General features: G+C 41.2%; 1 protein-coding gene across 1 annotated transcript in view; it reads right to left on the bottom strand.

Moving 5' to 3' along the window:
- The window catches only part of gstcd (glutathione S-transferase, C-terminal domain containing), a 55,401-nt gene that overhangs the window by 7,963 nt on the left and 27,547 nt on the right, over window positions 1-19,891 (bottom strand). Inside the window, exons 5-8 of the mRNA XM_085780548.1 lie at window positions 9,149-9,264; window positions 8,744-8,788; window positions 8,172-8,300; window positions 2,924-3,057 (exon numbers count right to left, since the gene is read on the bottom strand). Of these exons, the coding sequence (XP_085636674.1) occupies window positions 2,924-3,057; window positions 8,172-8,300; window positions 8,744-8,788; window positions 9,149-9,264 (424 nt within the window). The remainder of the gene's footprint in view (window positions 1-2,923; window positions 3,058-8,171; window positions 8,301-8,743; window positions 8,789-9,148; window positions 9,265-19,891) is intronic.

The following is a 19,891-nucleotide window of genomic DNA, read 5'->3' as shown; positions in this document are numbered from 1 at the left end:
ACTTGACAATTTCATCATTGTATACCAAATACCTGTAAAGCACAGAAACAATATCTACATTGCATGCTGGGTTAAAAGCAGCTGGTGACAACTGACAACGCCTTTTCCCTTGTTCTTGTAGCATGTGTTGGTTTGTGGTATGCTGCTGGCCTATGGCACTTCTAAACACTGTCATTCATTTTCATGGCCATATAAATGTCTCAATGATACACACCCACTTAAATTGACATACGCCATTGCCAATTATAACATGCCAATGATGCGTGTGGCTTATAAATGGCTTATCATTTCTATTTCACTGGCAGACAGCATAGGTGGGGTGCAGCTCTCAGTTCAGCCTAAGTGCGAATCTCCTCTGGCTTGTGTTTTCTGGGTGTTGATGAGAGCGGCAAGAGAAAACACTTTGATCTTTTTTACTGGGTCACTGCACTCTGATCTTGACATGTGATGCTCTAACTTTTAATGCATTGTAATTCCATTACACAGGGATCTTAGGTGCCTCAGATGTTTAGATTCATATCCATAACACAATACAATTGGAGAGATGTCTTGGTCCCAAAATTCACACTGCAGCATGAAAACGCATGCACACACACATAAACACACACATATATAGCCAGGGAGAACTATCTTTAGAAACAAGTTCTCAAAGATGTTTGGGACAACATGCCTCCTTCTATCAATGCAGCAGTATCATAACTTGTCTGCAATCAAAGCATACAAACACGTCTCCTTTTGCTGCAACAGGGCACGTGTGTAACTCTAATGAGTACGCAAGTCACTCTAATGTCTCTAATGAACATGATGCTTTGAAACAAATCATGACCCACAAATTGAGCTATCAGGAGCTGTTAACTGTTTTTTTCACTTATCTCCCTGGCGGAGAGTTCTTTGCTGAAATCAATAAAAACATCTCCATAACCTTATAAAAACAACATGAAGGGTTCATCAAGGATTGATTTTGGGGCCACTTTTTTTTTTTTTAATTGATATGTATTAGGCCTCTGTGATGTCATCTGGAGACACGGCATCTCCCTCCATATGCTGATGACACACAGCTTTTTGTTGCTATCTCTCCAGATAACACAAGAGAAATTAAAGAGCAGGACAAATGTGAAATTTTAAACACGGGTTCCATCATATCTCTGTTGTACGCTGTATTTTATTCTGAAGTCATGTTTTATTATTTTGAGTGATTTTTTGTTTGCTAATGTAATAGTTTTTAAAGTCCAAAAACTCATTGTCAAATTTCTGATTTGATTTGTCCTTTACTTTTTTGGCTTATCAGTCATCTGGGAAACACTTTGAACTTCACTTCCATCTATGTAAACTGCTATACAAATAAAGTTTGACTTGAGTGACGACTTGATGATTTTGTATACTACTGGTCAACCACTGGTAATTTAGAGTTATACACCAATCCTAACTGCTGTTTGACAACCAGATGTCTCTCATATGAGATCTTGACTTGCTTCGACGATCTCCTACCCGTATACCACTGCTGATACTCATGACTATATGCTACAGCAATGTGCCACATGAAACCAGTATAGTTCCACGTGTAGATTCTGCTGCTACTGTCATAGCAACTTTTAAGTTGGTTAAAACCTACAAAGACTATAAATTCCTCAACTCTGTGTCAGCTACAACAGAGAGGAGCATGCATTGAATAACCGCTTCAAGACAGAGACGTTGGACACTGTCTGTTGCACCCTTCTCATTTCTCATCTTTCTGTTCCAAAACAGTTACCGACATCAAAAAAGCAAATGGAAAAAGTCTAAATTCGAATGGAATATTGGATGGCAAAATGAGGAAAAGAAGGACTATGCAGTCAGAGCCAGAGGGTACTACTGTAACTTGAGCGAGTTGGGTCTCTGCACTGAAAACCGATATAAAATTGTAAAATAATATTCACTCTGACACATTCCACCAATTTGTTGTTTGCTTGCCATTTTTGGCAAGTACTAGTACTAGTACTTGTTGTACTAACTATGTGTAATGGTTAAAATAACCTTACAGAAAAATAGTGGGCAGCAACTAAATTAGAAAGAAAAGTGGTAGAATCCTTGATAAGATATCATCACCCAAAAGGCTCAAACTGGAAAACTCTTGGCACAGCTTGGTCCAATCAGTCTTAAAGCCAAAGCTAAAAGATAGATAAAATCAGCCTATCAATCACATGTATCACAACCTGAACTCACTAGTGATCACAGTCTCTTGGTTGCTACAACAGAAATGCAACACAAGAGCTTTGTTTTGAATTTTTTTAGGATCTCTAAGCTGTTTCAGCGACATACTAGGCTTCCTTGTTATGGATCTTAAGCCTTTATAGTACAATTTACTCAACAGAGTGCTACCATAGCAACAGGATCAACACCATTAAAAGTACAACCTCTCTTTCCACTTTTCCTTTGTGGCTGTTACTGTAATGTATATGTGCCTCAACTTCATTCTCTGTCACACTATGTCTGAAAATGTAATTCCAATACGAGTTGAATTTCTTGTCTGTACCTTCAACTGTATTCTGCCGTCACTCAGGAATATCCATGACAGCCTCCATATAGAGAGCCCTATTCTGTGCTGCTGATAGAACAGGGCTGAGATTAAAAAAGTGGAGGCGATGCGACACTGCTGCCTCATACTGTCAGCGGTGATGATAAGAGACACGAGGTGAACACGAAGCAGCGACAAGAGATACAGATTATGCCTAAGTGTGAGAGAGAGTGAGAGAATGAGCGTGAAAATGGCTGAGAGCGCTAAAGAGAAACTGAAAGATCACCAGGAGAGAACGGGCGAGGGGATGACGCATGGATAAAAGCAGGGGTCTTACAAGAAAAACAACAAGGTCAGATACATTATTTGAAAGGCAGGAACTTAGGGAGTTGACGGTAGACCGATGTGCGGTCTGTGGCTGTTACAAACCTCTTGGGAAAGTTGAACTTGATGGCGTTCTGGATGAAACCGTAGCAACAGGGACTGATGACGAAGGCGGCTCCTGCCTGGACGCAGTGCTCCATCACCATGTCTGTTGCAACGCCGCATGCATGCAGGGCCACCTGAAGTGAGACAGAAGAAGAAAAAAGAAAAAGAACACGACTTATTTTCATCAAGAAAATATGAGCTTTGGCGAAATCCTTCTTTGTCCATCAGAGACAAAAAGCTCAGAGCACGAACAGAACATGCACTCGTTCTCATTGATTACTTCATAATGGCAGCTGCTATTAAATACATCTCTGCTGCTCCCAAAGGTGCAGACACGGGTAGTTAGAGCAAACAAAATGTATTAGTGCTTTAGGAGCAGAGGCACGAATTCCCATTGAGTGAGTAAACTGTGGTGATGAAGACCAGGCTATGCATTAGTAATGCTGTGCCTTGATAGTGGATGGCAGAAACAGGACTAAAAGACCCAATATTATGGCCTGTGTGTATTCCAGCCATCGTTCTCCCCAGGTCCGTCAGCAAAGAACACATTATGAGTCTTCAAAGGCAACACATTTATTGTTGATAAAATGGATGATTTCCTCTCAAGCATACATTAGCTAAATAGATTCTCCGTTAATGGTCCAAATACAATGCATTATCAAAAGGCTCGTGGCCTCGTGCGACAACAGCTTCTTAGTCTCACTGAAATTTAACCCCATCCAACTCAAGCAGCCACCTCAACCCTTCTGCTCTCCTGTTCCAAGAACGTGTCATCTTGGCGTCCGCCAGTCTGAACCCACTTCATGTTGCCGTGACAGCAAAAGTTCAGAGCCAGTCAGGTCCAGACTAAGCCAAGATTGGCTGCAGCTCTAAAGATCACGGAAGATGTAGGCACTTTAAATGGGGCCAAACCCACTCGTAAAGTCACTGAAGTGTCTGGACGGGAGGGCACATTTCTCAGATGTAAATAAGCTCTCCCTGAAAGTTGCACGGTGATGCAATCCTGCAGTTTGCGACTACACAAGAAGCCAAAGGTGTACACACTGAAAGTGCAATTTCACAGTATGTACTTGGAATTAAGTTTTCTCATCAGAGTGAAGAACTCCGCGTGGAAATATGTTCCGATATGTTTGGCCCGTCAGTGTTTATCAGCAAAGGAAAAATGTATTCCTCTTGAGATACATGTGCTTTTATTTAAATATGAAGTTATACAAGCAGAGTCTGCACATGAAAGAATAATCAGAGAGTGAAAAGCGGGGGAATTAGCATCAGTTACCTGCATGTCCTTGCATCGATTTGACACCTCATTTTCTCTCCTGCATTTATTCATGGCATCAGGGAGAAAGTCTTATATTCCTTCAACAGCATGTTTCAGTCTGCTGATTAGGAGGAGGAGTCTCTATCAGAGATTGCATGATGTTACATTCCCCCACATCTAAGGCAAAAAATAATTAACAAAGTATCGCCATCACTCTTACCCAGCTACTTAATGTTGTACATTAGTCATGCTGTGGTAAAGCCTAATTACATTTTACAACCTTTAGCCTTGATTTAACACAAACACAAAGCCAGTCTTCCAACAGAGATGCACACAACATAAATAAAACACATTCTGATGTGTTGTGATAACTAACGCATTTCCAATTCTTGACGCAGACAATATCCTAAGTAAGAACATTTGTGTCTGCTTTCAGCTGTATTTATAGACCACTGCCTCTCTCCCAATATGTTCTGTGTGTGACTAGATAAAGATGCATATTGGAGTGTGAATGCCAGGCTGATTTAAAGCCACATTGCAGACATATAGAACAGGATTTCTTATATGACTTAAGTTTCACTTCGGAAATCATCATAAATATGCAACCAACAAAGGAATAAGGGCTTTAATAAAACTGTTTTTTTTTTTGTAATAATTTTTCAGTGGTGGAAGAGAAAAGCTGCTCCAATCTGTTTCTCTCTCAATAATCACATCAAAAAAATAATGGGGCTTCATTATTCACTCTTATTCAACTAATTACATCCCTCTCCTGTACTATGTGGGTCTGAGAAGAGAACAGACCACGTTCCTGAAATACAGCTTACTAATACCCTACTTCATCAACATCACACTGTTTTGAGCTCAACACCGTTACAAAGGAGTGTGATGCAACTGTTTTTGAAAGCTTTGGTGACTTACCTTTGGAGTTTTAAAAAAACTTTTAAAATGTTTTACTGGTAGCACTGACTTTCTTTCATGAAACTTAATATTAGGTAAAAACATGCATAATTTCTTAAAACTTTAGGTCAGCAGAAACTCAACTATTGAGCTGTCCTGTTTTGTATTGTAATATTTGTGCCTAAATTTGTGCATATGCATGCATATTTGTGTGGGAGAATAAATGTGATTATATGGAATCAAAGCATTGTTTTCAATTTGAAGATGGATGCAATGCTGCATTTTACTGGAAATGAACAGAAACAATTGTGTTTTTTTGTTTTTTTTCTTAAAGTAAGAACCAAGAAAAACAAATCTGGACTGCTTAAATCAGTTTTGCAACTATAAAGTCTTATTGGAATTGATCTAGATGCATTTTTACATAAGGCTAGAAAGTACAACTTTCCCCACACAACATAACGAAAAAGCAACTGAGAGAATCAATTGCACATTAAGACCCTCAAGCAGAACCAATAATGGACCGTGATCCAATCAAATCCAAATCAACTTCAAGCTCCACCACATTTGCTGCCTCCAAGGTCCGTTGGCTCGATGTCAGGTGAAATGATAAAAACTAAACACATTTTATGGTTCTGACATCGGCCTAATACCTGGACCTTCTATAGAAAGGAAAGGCAGACAATGACTAAGAATAGGCACACCTCAACCTAATTAACCTGATTAAATGACCATGACTAAAAATGGCACCATGTATAATACATAACAGGATTAACATCAGTCTGATGAGTGGCTTCTTCAGGTATAAATGTCTGTATCACATAGGAGGAAGCTTAGCGACAGCTGAGGCTATAGAAATGTTGAGACATGAAAATTAATGTTCATGTGACACAAAAAAAAAAAAAAAAAAATCAGTATGAGCACATAAACAGAAGCATGTTGTTGAGGAATTATCTGCTGTTTGTTCTTTGCCAAGTGGAGCAGGTCTCAGTGGAGTGACCATACTTGAGAAATAGCTACTTCTAATTACAGCAGGTACATGTATGTTTTCCCTTTTGTCCCAGAGAGAGCTCAAGTCAGGCTACTAGCACAGCTGGGTTTTCTGAAACTGGGCTATGACACACTTCAGCATGATGGATCTCCCCTACATGTTCAGGGGGAAGACATCGACCTGAGACACATAAATAATGAGAGTCATCAAGAGTGATTATTATAGTAGAGACTCCTTTGAAAAGCAAAGTGATGCACGTGCGTGAACAGGAGTTAAAGAGAGGGTTAGAGGACTTGTTTTTGTGTGGGAGTGCCAGATTCAAACATCCCATAAACAACCACAGTTAAGGACCGATTTGCTCTAAATTGATAGTAATTATCTGTTTGAGAAGTCAAGAGCTCTATAGATGAGGGTGGGAGTTTTTTTCTTTCTTTTTTGTCTTTTTTTTTTTTTTTAAATAGGACTAGCGACGGTTTCGACTTCCAGTTGGAGTTGGATTTCAGTTTGTTTTAGCCCAATTAGGCGCCGCATTTGAAAGCTGATAAAATATTTATTCTGTTGTCGCAGGTTGCTGTGCAGAATTAATCACATTTACTGAGCCTGGTCTTTAAGCTTCACAAACACAAACAGGAACAACTGCAGTTGCAGACTTGGCAGAGATGTAGGCATAAAAAAATGTGTGATGAATTAAGAAGTAAAAAAGGTGACATGGCCAAGTTAGCCTGCATAAAACCTAAAATGGCTGCCAACAATTTTTACTTTTATTATTAACACTTTCCAAAGATTAGACTCTCTTTTCCAAAGATGACTGCTGAGCCTTTAATAAAAGCATAACTCTTTTAAGAAAATGTTTTTGAAAGCAAACCAGAAGCATCTTTGAGCAGCACATTAATACAGTAAATAAGAACAAAGACAAGTGAGATGCTAATGTTCTCATTCAAAAGACTCTTAAACCCTGACATTAGCTTTGTCCATCGTTGTCAGTCTAAAACTACCTTTTGGCTTTCAAATAATTGGAGAGGGGACAGTGACATACACTGCTTGACTGAAGTGCAGAGCACTAAAAGGGTTCTGATTAAAAGCTCCACTTCACAAAATGAAAAGCCATCTTAGCTGCTCAGAGAAAAATAATTGCACGCTGGCATTTTCTGTTTCCAGAAGAAGATGAAGGAATGACATGTCTTTCACTGTACTGTGTGCTTGTACTTCTCTGAAATATAGAAATGTCTCGTCTGAAGACTAAAAATACAATGTTCAGACACTTCGCAGTAAAGTTGTGATCATAGCAGAGTAGGAAGTGATACATTGTCTGTGGGGTGTTAATCATAGGTGTTTACTCCTCAGTTTAAACCCATCATCAGAAGCATAATTAGTATTATTATTATTAATGCTTTAACTTTGAAACCAAAAAGTCAGGTTTCACCTCTCTGTCAAAAACTGCTCAGGGTTGAGTATGCACACTCATGGAGTTCACAGAATCTGACATGAAAGCCAAATGGGTTCAAAATCCATGCTATCGTCTTAGATATCTTATAGTATATGGAGCAGGATTATTCCTCTGGTGAGAGGCTGCTACAAAATTTTAATGCAGTGAAACAAATTTAAAATTGGAATAGGGAAAAAAAGTAGTTCAGTAAGTTGGCAGTGGTACGACACCAGCCTGATTCTTTGTATTTTCATGTACAAAAAAAGATTTTGCCTCCTACATATTAGAGTTTGCCATAATTACTACACTTTCCTACTTTTGTAATTGTTCCCTTGGCATGTAATCAATCAAAAAGTAAGATGATTTGCTTACATCTGGAGTTAGCAAAGTAGATTATAATTACAGTGTTAACATGCAATAGCTAGACAAAAGAAATAACTTATACAAAAAGGAATTACAAAACATCTCCATTTCCAAACATTTCCTTTTAGTAATTTCCACAGTCAGAGATTTGTAAAACTAATTTTGCATTGTACTGATTTAAGCGTCACTTACTTACAAATTAGCAAATTATTCAATAATTAAGTCAAATGAAATAGTTACCAGACATTGTCTGCAGCAACTGTGAGTCATCAAACAAAGTACAACAGATGGAAACAGTGTCATTTGCTCTGCTCACCCCAATGTGAAAAGGTCCAGTGAAGTAATCCAGATTGGCCTGGATGAAGCCGATGTTTTTCAGACCGAGTTCTTCACCGCGAGACTGGGCCCGGACCAAGGACTCCTCTTTGTTCTCTATGAGGATGACCTTGAAAAACGACAGGAAAAACTCACACATCTGCATGTGGGTGCTACTTTTTCAGGTGACCTAGATGAGCAATTTGCTGCATGTCACCCCCCCCCCCCGACATACATGTCTAAATATACTGTATATAGGGATCATTATAAAAGGCTAAAAATCTCCAAAAGTTACAGGACAAAAAGAATGGAAACATATAAGAAGAACATTTAAAAAACAAGATCTACAAAGGAAAAAAAAGGCATGATGTTACAGAATGCCTGTTAGATAATAAATACAGGATAATAATAAATACAGGATAATAACAGTGACAAACACTATAAAGAACACAAATGCAATTCACCAGTAAAAAATAATAATTTTAAGGTTATAATTTGATCGTGTTTGATTGTTTATCAATTCATCTTTCGGTCTTCAAAGTTGAACTCACACATCATCACACAAATACTCACCTGACAATCTGGAAGCGTGTGAGCCAGAACAATCCCTACGTGGCCCTGAGAGACAGCACGAAAGAAAAAGAAGAACGATCTGATGAAAGACGTGCACAACAGGAAAACAGCACACATCAAAGAGGACATCAATAGTGTTATGATTAGTGTTGCCCTTTCCAACCAAGTATTGACCTGTTAGCCGTGTAGCGCTTCCACTTTCTGTGTGCATTTTCATGAGTGTAATTACCAGTCCGCCTGTGTCCACCGGCCAAAAAACAAAGTGCATTTAAAAGAGGAAAGGAAAATATGAGAAACAAGCTCCTTTCAGGTGGTTGCTAATGGAGCTGCAGTCCGATGCACCCCAAGGTCAGGTGCGGTGATAAATATACATGCATAGCTGGCCTGATGGATAAGTGCACGTACCGTTCCGCTGCAGAAATCCACCACGGTGTCTCCTGGCTTGGCTAGGTCCGTAACCATGGCAACCAAGTTATTCAGCTGTTGCCTCTTCCTGACAGCACGGATATTTGACATTTTCCCTGCAAAGGACCACAAGTTCTCATATGAAATGGATGGAGCATGAAGCGGAAAAGCAACAGGTTTTTTTGGGGTTTTTTTTTTTTAACAGATGGTTGCCCCAAAATTATGGTAAAATGTACAGTATACAAACAAATATAGCCTAAGTTTTGATATTCTAAAAAGCCTGTTTGGTGGCTTGGCTGATTCCCAGTCATTACAATACATCCAACTTTAGCAATGAAAAGATGTGAGGATCACACTGCACATTTTCATTACTCCAATGTCTTCCTTCCCTTTTCCTCCACGACGGCTCAAATTTTGATTTACAACCAGACGTTTCAGGTAATGGTTATAGCACACAGATGAAAAGGCCTTGAGTCTCTCATCAACATATTTCCAGTCAATTGCCAACTAGGGATTGCAAACAATCTTTCATCAAAAGCAAGCCTCTGAGCCAAAATTGTGCGTCCTCCTTGTTTGCAGCACGACTTTCCCTTGTTGTGTGAGCAGTATGTACCCCATTAACTCAAAGCACATTTCAGTCTCCTGCATCTTCCTCTCCCGTCGTCTCGCATGCTACATCGGCAGTGAGCTGTTGACATGCTGTGACAAAACCATCTCTGGGTCCATAAATCCAGAGTGATGAGTGTTTCATTTACTCCAGAGTCAAACCCTCGTAGTCGCACAAACGGAACATCAGAAAAATATTATTCCTATACTCTCTTGCTCCTCACTGTTTTGTATACATCAAGTGGAGAAGAGGGATAGGAGAACAGACTCCCACAGAAATAAGAAATTTCATTCAGGTTCTGGTGCTGACTGTTATTGAGTGGATTCAAGTTGTAAAAAAGCACACATCCGAAAAAATGAGGGGTGAATTTAAATACAGAAACACAGCAGGCGGGTATTGCTGAGACTCTTAATTTGGGTGAGTACCATAATTCAAATGGGCGCAGGCTCTTCTACGTATTTATGACATGGTTTCTGTCTCACGTCCCCGGTTTAGTTCCTGTTTTATATTAATGTTCAGTGTCATCTCTTCCTGTGTGCTCCATCCTGTCATGTCCTCATGTGTCTCACCTGTGTCTTGTTTCCTCACATATTTAACCTCAGAGTTTTCCCATTGTCTTTGACAGATCGTCTGTGTTTCTACCCTGCCTTGTTGCCTTCGTGTTCCTGAGTGTGTTCTGCGTGTTCTTGCCTTTGTGTTCCCTATATGTCCAATAAACCTTGCCTTCCTGTTCCACCACATCTGTTTCGCCAGTCTTGTCTGCATTTTTGGGTCGTTTTACGGATCGGCAACCTGACAGTATAGAGGCCTTTTTTGTTTGTTTTTTTAAGTACTTTTTGGGGCTTTTTGTCATTAGGACAGTGAGACAGACAATGGGGAGGCAGAGAGAGGTGGAATGACATGCAGCAAAGGGCCACCAGGGTAATCGAACTGGGGCCAGCTGCATCGAGGGCTGTAACCTCTGCATATGGGGCAACTGCTCAACCGAGTGAGCTATACAGTGCCCCAGTATAGAGACCTTTTTAATGGATCTGAAAACATTTAAATTCCTAATTGCAATGCAGTGGGTTGATCAACTTTAATTGAAATATACAATGTTTGTAGAGCTTTCTTGCTAAAATTAGCTTTCTGCAGCAGCTGGACACAACACCATGTGGGTGGTTACAGTAAAAATAAATCAGCAAAGCAAGGAACACACTGGATGCGTCAGTGGCAGCTGCATACCATCCTGGTTTTAATTTCAGCGCCCATGTTAATGTGAACACACACAGTCTGAGAGATGTCGTATCTCATTTTGCAACTGATTCTCAGCTCATCAATTTTTTTCAATATGACAAAGTTGGACGGGAACAAGATCTGTTGACAGTCAAACTGACATCTTACCAGCACATCCCACAAAACGTAACCTTATGTTATTGTTGTCTCTGTCCAGGCTGAGTCTGACAGAGAAGTGAAATAAAATCCAATATTCAAATACCACACAAACTATGAAGAGAGATGAAGCCGGCAGTTCCACCACAACCAGTGTAAACACACCGCTACGACTGTATGACAGGTCAGCAACGTCAATCACCAAGCTCACACAATGCAGGAGTTAGGGTGTGGGAATGGACATTAAAACAATAACCTTAACTCATTGAGTGCCAACCACGTAATTTCTAGTTTTTCGTTCCCATGCGTTGAGTGCCAAAAACGAGATTTCTCGTTTTTTGCTTTTTTTTTAGATTATGAAACTAGACACTTTAACACACCTTATGTGTAAATTTGGGGACTCTACGACGCGCAGAACTGAAATAGATGACGATCAAAAACTCATGACAGCTCATGATCTGGAAGTTTTTATCATAACTTGGCTTTTGCAAACGGAGTTCTGCATGTGGATGCAGCAGCTGCTCTGCTCTCACCCGCGAGGCTCCAGCAGCTCGGAGCCGAACAGGAAGCTCTCAGCCGACTGTCCCGCCCGGTCTTCATCTGGAGCAACACCGTGTCCTCCCCAAGGTCCTCCCGCGGTAAAATGTGATGGTCTCTGGGCCAGAGCAGGGAGAGGGGTCTGTCTGCGGCCTGCAGGCCGCCGGCACCGACCCGTACCACAGAAGGGCCGCGACCACCGGCAGGACCGGTGTTCCCGACCTGCTGTGGCCGAGAGACCATCACATTCCGCGGTGAGAGGCTGTGACACGGCACGGTGCGTCTGTGTTATTTTTGTTTAGTGGCGGTGGCGGCGCTTTTTTCTCAGGAACGGAGGCACGTAGAAACAAACGGTTTGTGGCCATTTGAAGCATAAAGTTTCACCTTTCAAATGAGCCACAGTATGTGTTGGTGGCAATAATATAGAATACACTGTGGCTCTACTAAAATCGTCAAAAATGGTCTAAATTGCCGGTACAACTTTGGAAAGGAGCGCGGCACTCAATGAGTTAAAGACACTAAAAGGGCTTCGGAGTCATATACAGAGTGAGTTCATCACTGAGGCCTAGTCCACACGAGCCCGGGTATTTTTGTAACCGTGAACATATGTTCCCGGTTGTATGTCCTGTCCACACGCAACCGTGCTTTTGGAACCCTGAAACCGTGGTTTTTTGAAACCGGAGTCCAGGGTGGGGTTTTCGGCCGGGGTTGGTTTCACCGGGTGCGTGTGGACACTGCAACCGTGATTGTTTTACTCGTTTACGTCATAGCTGCACACGTGCTGATGTAAACACTGCCAGCCCCAGAGGTTGTTTGCAGCGGTTTGCAGGTGAGCTCGCAAAAATGGAGGTGACAAAGTGGATTTTTATCACTTTTTTTTAAATTTATTTTTTTACATCATCTAAATGCTATTTGTATAGTTTTTCAATGAGAAAAATATAAGGAAACGGTCGTCAGGGCGATCCTCTTGTCAGCTCCAAACTCACCCTCAATCACAGACCACAGCTGGTTTTCCACACAGCATCATTTACAGTAACAAGTGACGCTACAGATCAGCTGTTTTTAAAATTACAGAACTACTACAGTAGCGCTGCAGTTTCTTATTCCCCACCTTGTTTGATTGAGAGTTTTTCGGGATGATTTTCATGAATGAACAGGCAATAGCCTATGTCACTGTCAGACCGGGTACGACGGGAGGGGGGGTCGCGCTGCTGTCATGTAGTGATAAAAAAGAGCCTATGCGGAGATGAGGAACGAGCCAAAAGCCGAAAATGTATCCGTGACTTCCGCGGTCGATATAAAGTGGATATGTTTCATTCATACATGTTTTGACAGACAACACAACAGCCATAAAGAGTTGCGCCGCACCGACAGACAGTCATGTGGCTCAGCAGCCAGGTGATGCACACAGCACAACAACACAGCTCACAACAACACACAGCACAAGAGTCAAGACACAGCGCAGCAACATGTGCAGGCTGCTGCAGCAGTGCACGTCAAAGGGACACCGCCGAAAATAAAATAAATAGGCTACACATTTTTATTAAATTAATTAATATTTAATTGTTGGACTTGGAGTCTGTGAAATAAAGCTATAATAACACGTAGTTTTGAAATGGTTTTTGCGCATGTTTACATCCATAAAATGACCAAAAATGAACACTATAAGCGGATTACTTGATGACGAATTATTTAAACAGCATAGAAATGATTCCGTCCCAAGCCTTTTGATCCAAGCGGTTTCCACTGTATTTTGATTGGTTAAAACAGCCTTCCACACGTGCATTGCGTCACTTGGTAGCGGATTTCACGGTTGCGTGTGTACGGAGTGTTTTTATTACACCACTGGTGTGGACGCAAAGCAAAACTCCGGTTTCAAAAATACCCGGGCTCGTATGGACAAGGCCTAAGTGGCCACCAAAACCACAACTGGACCACAATTAGCAGGCAGAGTATTTTGATCCGAATGTGAATGCTGATGCTGTAATATTTTCCATTGTCAACAAAGACTGATGTTAGCAGGTGTTTTTAAGCAGTGGAAAAAGGACATGGGTAACACCTTGAACTTACAGCCTGGTGCCCAAATTCCAACTGTAGACATTGATTTGTTGTTGTTGCAGTAATGAGTTCGGATGTTTAAATCCTGTTTTAGGTTTTAGAAGCAAGAACATTTGGGTGCACACAAAGGTGTTAAAAAAAAGTTGCACACATGTATCAGTTGTAAAGATCTGCTGAATGCAGAGATGCAAGGGACTGAGGTCAGTTGCAAGTAGTAACAAAACAACACTGAAGTGAAAAGATGTGTTTTCCTTGTATAAAAAAAAGTGTATATGAATTGATTCTACAGTCCGTGCATGTGTTTGATGAAAGTTCACCACACTGCTTAAGGTCAAACCCATAAGCTACATGGAGTTGAGTGGGTGGCTGCAGAAGAGTTATCCACATGCCGGTCAATGTCTCCCTTTGTTTTCAATATCTTTATTTTTCTATTTTTTTTAATATATAAACAAGTGTTCAGGGAAAAGAGTGAGTCTGAGAAGGGGTCTCCAAAGTTCACACCCTGGGTCACCGTAATTGCATTCATTCACTTTCAGATGAACATCATAGAGTCTGTGTCAAACAGCGTGGAGGTCAGAAAGCCACGAGATGTAAAAAGAAAAACAAGAGTGGAAAAATGCTGCAGAGAATACTGAACATTCATATAAAGACATTAGGACACAAATAACACAAAACTTGTTTTATTTTGTTTTTCTATTTAAAATAGTTACAGTAACTGTGAGGCAGAATGGATCTTCACGCAGTATAATCCACCGTGAATTTTAATCCCAGACACCTGAGACATAAAAAGTTTAATTTACTTTTGCCTCATTTCAGGAAGTTCTTTGGTATCTTTAGATAAAAATCAATACCTTAATTAAAGTAACTTAAAGTTATTGGTTTAATATCTCTTAACAACTAACAACATCAGTCCCAAAAGAGTATTTCCCTATCAACCTTGTTCAAGATTTCATTTGTGCCTCTCTTTCTGCCTTAATGCAGCTGGAAACGTGCAGCTGTTAAATATTTAATACTTAATGATGATCTTCCCTGGCTGCCACTTGTGCTTTTACTGGAAAATTATGTTTGCTATCAGTTTCAGTACAAATAAAAGCCATACAGATAAATATACTAGAGGAATTGTGGGATATATCACCTTTTTTCTATCACTTAAAGATGGATCAAACTGATAGCAGCAGTACATGTGAACTTGCTTCATTGAACTCTCAGTTTGATCTGCTGTATGAGATGTATTTAGTTCTAGAGCAGATGTATCCCTTGACCCTACCCATTGCCTAACCGGCAGTGCAGCCTGGTAATGAGCCCACAAGGTAACAGAGTAACATCGTTTCTTTCCTCAGTGGGTCAAACATATACGACTCGGAGGCAAGTGTATCCCCAGGGTCATCGTGAGACATCATCATTTGTCTTTCAGAAGGATATCTGCACTGAATTGCAATCCTCTTGCCTGGTGGAATCCTGATACTGGATTCAATGAAAACATTTTGTCATCAGTTACACCTACAATTCCCATACATATTGATCGAGCTATAGTGCGACTTGAAAGCCAACTTTAATTAGCGGCCTGAAACAGGACACAAACCCCAGTCTCCAAAGAATTACAAATAACCTGTCAGAGGTTTTTTCCGGTGGGAAAACGTGAGGAACTCCAAGCACACTGAAGGATAAAATCTCTCAGGTGGCATCTTGGACTGTTTGGGATTCCCTGGAAGAGATGGAGAAAATGCCTGCGAAAAGGCAGGTGAAATAGGAAGTCGTGTGGTTGTGGTATTTGTTGTCTGTATTTGTTTTTGTTGATTTGTATTTATTACTGCTGGCAGAGAATCAAATTTCCCCCCATAATAAAGAGAGAGGAAGGGAGGGATGGATGGATGGCCCAGGTTGCACAGTGTGTATGTGAACCTTGTTTTTAACCATGCATAAGTCGGCACTGTCATCTTTGAAAAATGAGATACATTTGATGCTGCAGTAAAATAACACTTATTACTGTCCAAGTATCAGACAGCAGATAAATGGCAGCACTTTATTCAGTAAATAAAAACATTGTATAACAATGAGATGCCAGGGGTTGCCAGCTAAACAGTATAAGCTATGATATGACATCTACCATTAGCCTCAATGCCAATGATTACAACCGCTGTATCAGTGTGAAGTGCGGGAGAGTAAAATACAACACCACATATTATGACATATACAAACCTAAAATATTTTATCCCGGCTCCAACTCACAAGGGAAAAGCAATTGCAGACCATGTAATTCACAGACAGCTCAGGAGTGAGGCCAATCTGCACAGTCACTTTTTTTTTTCCTTCTCATGCATCCCAACTAGATCTGCTGTCCTCCAGCCACTTTATAAACAGCCACAGCAATCACAAGTATGACAGAAATGTGACTGCGACTGTCATCGAGCCAGGCCCAAACCATCCACTACGAGGATGAGTTGCTGACAGGTGGACATTAGCTGAACTGTCCCTGTCTGTCATTATTCACATCACGTTGTTGTAGGTACAAGGCTGAGGATGAGCTCCATCATGGTAGCAATTAGGCAGGCATTGTTTTATCATTCTAATTTTTTCTCTGATAAAAGTGTTTGTGCAGCAAAAAACGCTAGAGAAAATGTCATCAGAAATAGTTTGGTTACAAACTCTATCCACTACTCAAGCACTTGTTGACGTATTGAACAAATCAGTTTATGTTTACAGAACTGTGTCAAAAATTGCGTCATTATGCCACAAACCTTGGTCAAGATCATCTTCAGTTATCAGAAGTCAAGCTATATTTCTGAGACCATCTCACAAAGATAAATAAAGGTTGTGAAAACTTGGATTAAAAGACTCCCCCTCCAACTAAAAATCGCCAACATAGAAAATACTCATCTCCTTGAACCAATGAGAAGAACACATGCAGTTCTTACAACAAGTAAACAAACAACAACAACAGCAAACAACCATCTTAGTATTAGACCTTAAAGCAATTCTTACATTTCTGGCATTTTTACACTTAGCTAATCTTAAAATGCTCCTAATAAGCGTATGGCACACTAAAATGTAAAAGAAATCCACCAGGTGCTTAAACTCATCAATATTCAATTCTCATATATTTCTGATAAAAGTCTGACCAATTATGTAATTCGGTCCAAATAATATGAGTGGACGAGCGACCTGAGCATGCTTACGTAACAGCTTGTGCACTCCTCTCTACCCCCGGGAAGAACGCTTTTTAAAAAAAAAAACTTTATTGACACCAACGACTCAGAGCAGTAGCAGGACACAGAGAGCAGAGGAGACCCCAGAGCACAAGTCAATACACATTAGAAAGAAGGCTTTAGGAAATAAACTGGCTTCTTCAGACCAACAAATGCGGCCACAGGGAGTACTCAACTGCGCATGTGCACAGAGTTACGACACCACCTTCATTGTACGGCTGAGTCCGTGATCTAGCAGCCTGAGTATGTTCACTTGTTCAGTACCTACACCGGTCTGCTCTGCAGACCCGGAGACATATCGGCTGTTCAAGGGCATAACCACGGGATAAGGACCCGAACTGGGACAAGGACCGAATCATCAGACCCAGAACCAGGACTGTGTGAACATAATTAGAACTGGAACCAGAATCAGAAACGGTAGCAGAACCAGCACCGGTACCAGAACCAGAACCGGATTTAGAACCAGAACCAGGACTGAAACCAGAACCGGTACCATGACTAGAACCAGAACCAGAAACAATACTAGAACCAGAACCAGTACCAGAACCAGAACCAGGACTGGGACCAGAGCCGGTACCAGGACCAAAACCCGACCCCGTACCAGGACCAGAGCATCAACTTTAAGTGTGAATCAAAGATCCTCCACTTCTCTGACAGGATGACTCACTACAAGCTGCTCCAACGATATGAAATGTTACAGCTTCACTTCCTGTCTCCTAAAGTCGGCGTGGTCTGTCGTAAAGCTACTGCGCTGGTGAAACAACATGATGGGCCCATAATTTACGCGTTCAGCCGTGGAAACGCAGGTCATTGGCTGTTCGTGAACGGGGGCGAAAAGGCGCCATCTTTGCCATTGCGGATTTCTACATTCAAAATGATCTGAGTGGTCTGTCTCGTTTCACTTGCTTTCCTCTTCTGTTTACCGTTGCCATACCAATGCATGCAGTGGGGAGGGAGGGGGGTGCGAGGAGGTGAGGCAGGAGGAAGAGGTGGGTGGGGGAGCTGTTGATTTTCAAATTCTTGTGCTGTGCTGTGCTGTGTATAATGCCAACAGCTTTAAAGCAGAAGTAAGTGATATATTTGTGTTAATATAAGTCTTAAATAGTTATATCTTCCGACAGCAATCACTTACATAGAGTGTTTGGACCGAAACACGGGTCTCTCAGTCCCTCTGCTCTGCTCTGAGCCGAAGAGAAAACATTTATCGTATCCTACAGTTTTTATCCAATGAGGAGAGAGAACGGCATGCAGGGCTGTGTGTGCAGCCAAGGAACGCCGTGAATGTGGCGACGTAGGGACGAGGACTGTTATGGTGCGTTCAAGGAAACTCATATTTTTCCGACCGTGAAGTGGTACCAGTTCGATCTGGTACGAGTTCACGGGTCAGAAGTTACGAGTGGCCGTTATAGTGACTTTCACCGGTAAAACAGGTCGGAAAAACACGAGTGGGTTGCCTGAAACGCTACAAAGTCGTAAGTTGTGACTTGAAGCTGTAATTTACGATTTCAAAAGCCTGCCTGGAACGCAGCTTTAGCGAAAACGACCGGACCACTTACTTCTGCTTTAAAGGTGTACAGAAAAGAAAATTGAATTTAAGCCCACTCTGGGTCATAAAATTAGTGTAATAACTCATCTATCAGACGACCTAGGCCAAACTTTGTGCAAAATTCTATTTTTGAGTAAATCCGGGATGAAAATGTGTTTGTTTTTTTTCGCATTGGATAATGCAGGCGCACGGATTATACGTCAGCCTGTACACGATTCATCAGCCACTGATATTGGATCCATCATCCGTCATTCAAACGTCTGAGACACGCACACACACACGGAGCTCGGGCTCGCCCCAAGCTTTGAATATCCCGCCCACTCGATAACGACCAATCAAATTCGTTTTCCTTACTTACTTGGGTAAACTCATGTTGCAGCTTGTGACAGCTCGGTGCGACAAACAGGACAAACGGCCATTTCTGTACACCTTTAAAAATCCAAACTTCAACACAAATTCCCCCAGTTTTCTACAATCGAGTGTAATGTACTTGACCGCAGTTATCTGCTTGTCTGTATCGTTTAAAGACAGTCAAGCTGAACAAAATCTGAAACAAGAGAGTGGGAACAGGTGGGATTATTTGGCAACTATGGTATTGTTTGAAGGGAAATAAAACGGTTAACTTTTTTTCTAAAGAATTACAATATTCTTTTTTTTTTTTTTGATTTGTATTGGAGAAGACATTTTATTACCATCTTGAATCCTGCTGCAGCTACAATTCGAGTCTTCCTTTGCAGTTGAAAATATAATTACTTCCTTGCTCCATCTTTGGTTTCCTTGACCTCAGTATATTCTGCTGACATAATCTGTTGGTTGGTCTCTGATGGGGCTCAGGTGTTTTCTTCAGAAAGACCTGTTTTTTTTTTTTGGTTGTACTCCTTCCATGGGCTGATGTGAGGAGAAAGTAGAATATACTGTTGGTGTTGGTGTGTATGAACAGGTGCACAGACACCATCCCACCTGGACAAATGCTGGCACAAAGCCAGAAATGACAGAATCGGTAAGAGTTCAGGTATCAGGGAAACAAGTTTTCTGTTTTTTCAGCTGGTTGTTCTCTCAGTGCTGGTGGAGAAGAAAACATGCTGGGGCTGCGACATCGGGGGAGACTGAGGATCCATTAGCCCATGTGACCTCTACTGTTAAAAGGTCCCTGCCGCCGCTGCTGCTGCTGCTGCTGGCCGCTCTCTCTACCTTTTCCTCTGATGCTGCAGAAGTGCCCATGCAGCCTTATCAAGCAGGTCCATCATACAGATTAGAATGTAAACACAGTGCTGTGGCACAGGGGGCCTCTGTTTGGGCTCTGCAGGACCCGACACCTTCCATATCTCTAAAGACACGCTGGTTTGAACAGCAGAAATGAGGAGAGTCAGTTGAAGATCTAGGATTAGATTAAGCTTTTACATTTATGACTTCAGTAT

The sequence above is a fragment of the Trachurus japonicus genome, chromosome 1 (genome assembly GCF_045865225.1).
Source record: "Trachurus japonicus isolate A0001 chromosome 1, Traja_1.0".
NCBI classification, from domain to species: Eukaryota; Metazoa; Chordata; class Actinopteri; order Carangiformes; family Carangidae; genus Trachurus; species Trachurus japonicus.
The sequence above is the reverse complement of the archived record's forward strand: the minus strand, read 5'-3'. Positions and strand labels throughout refer to the sequence as shown.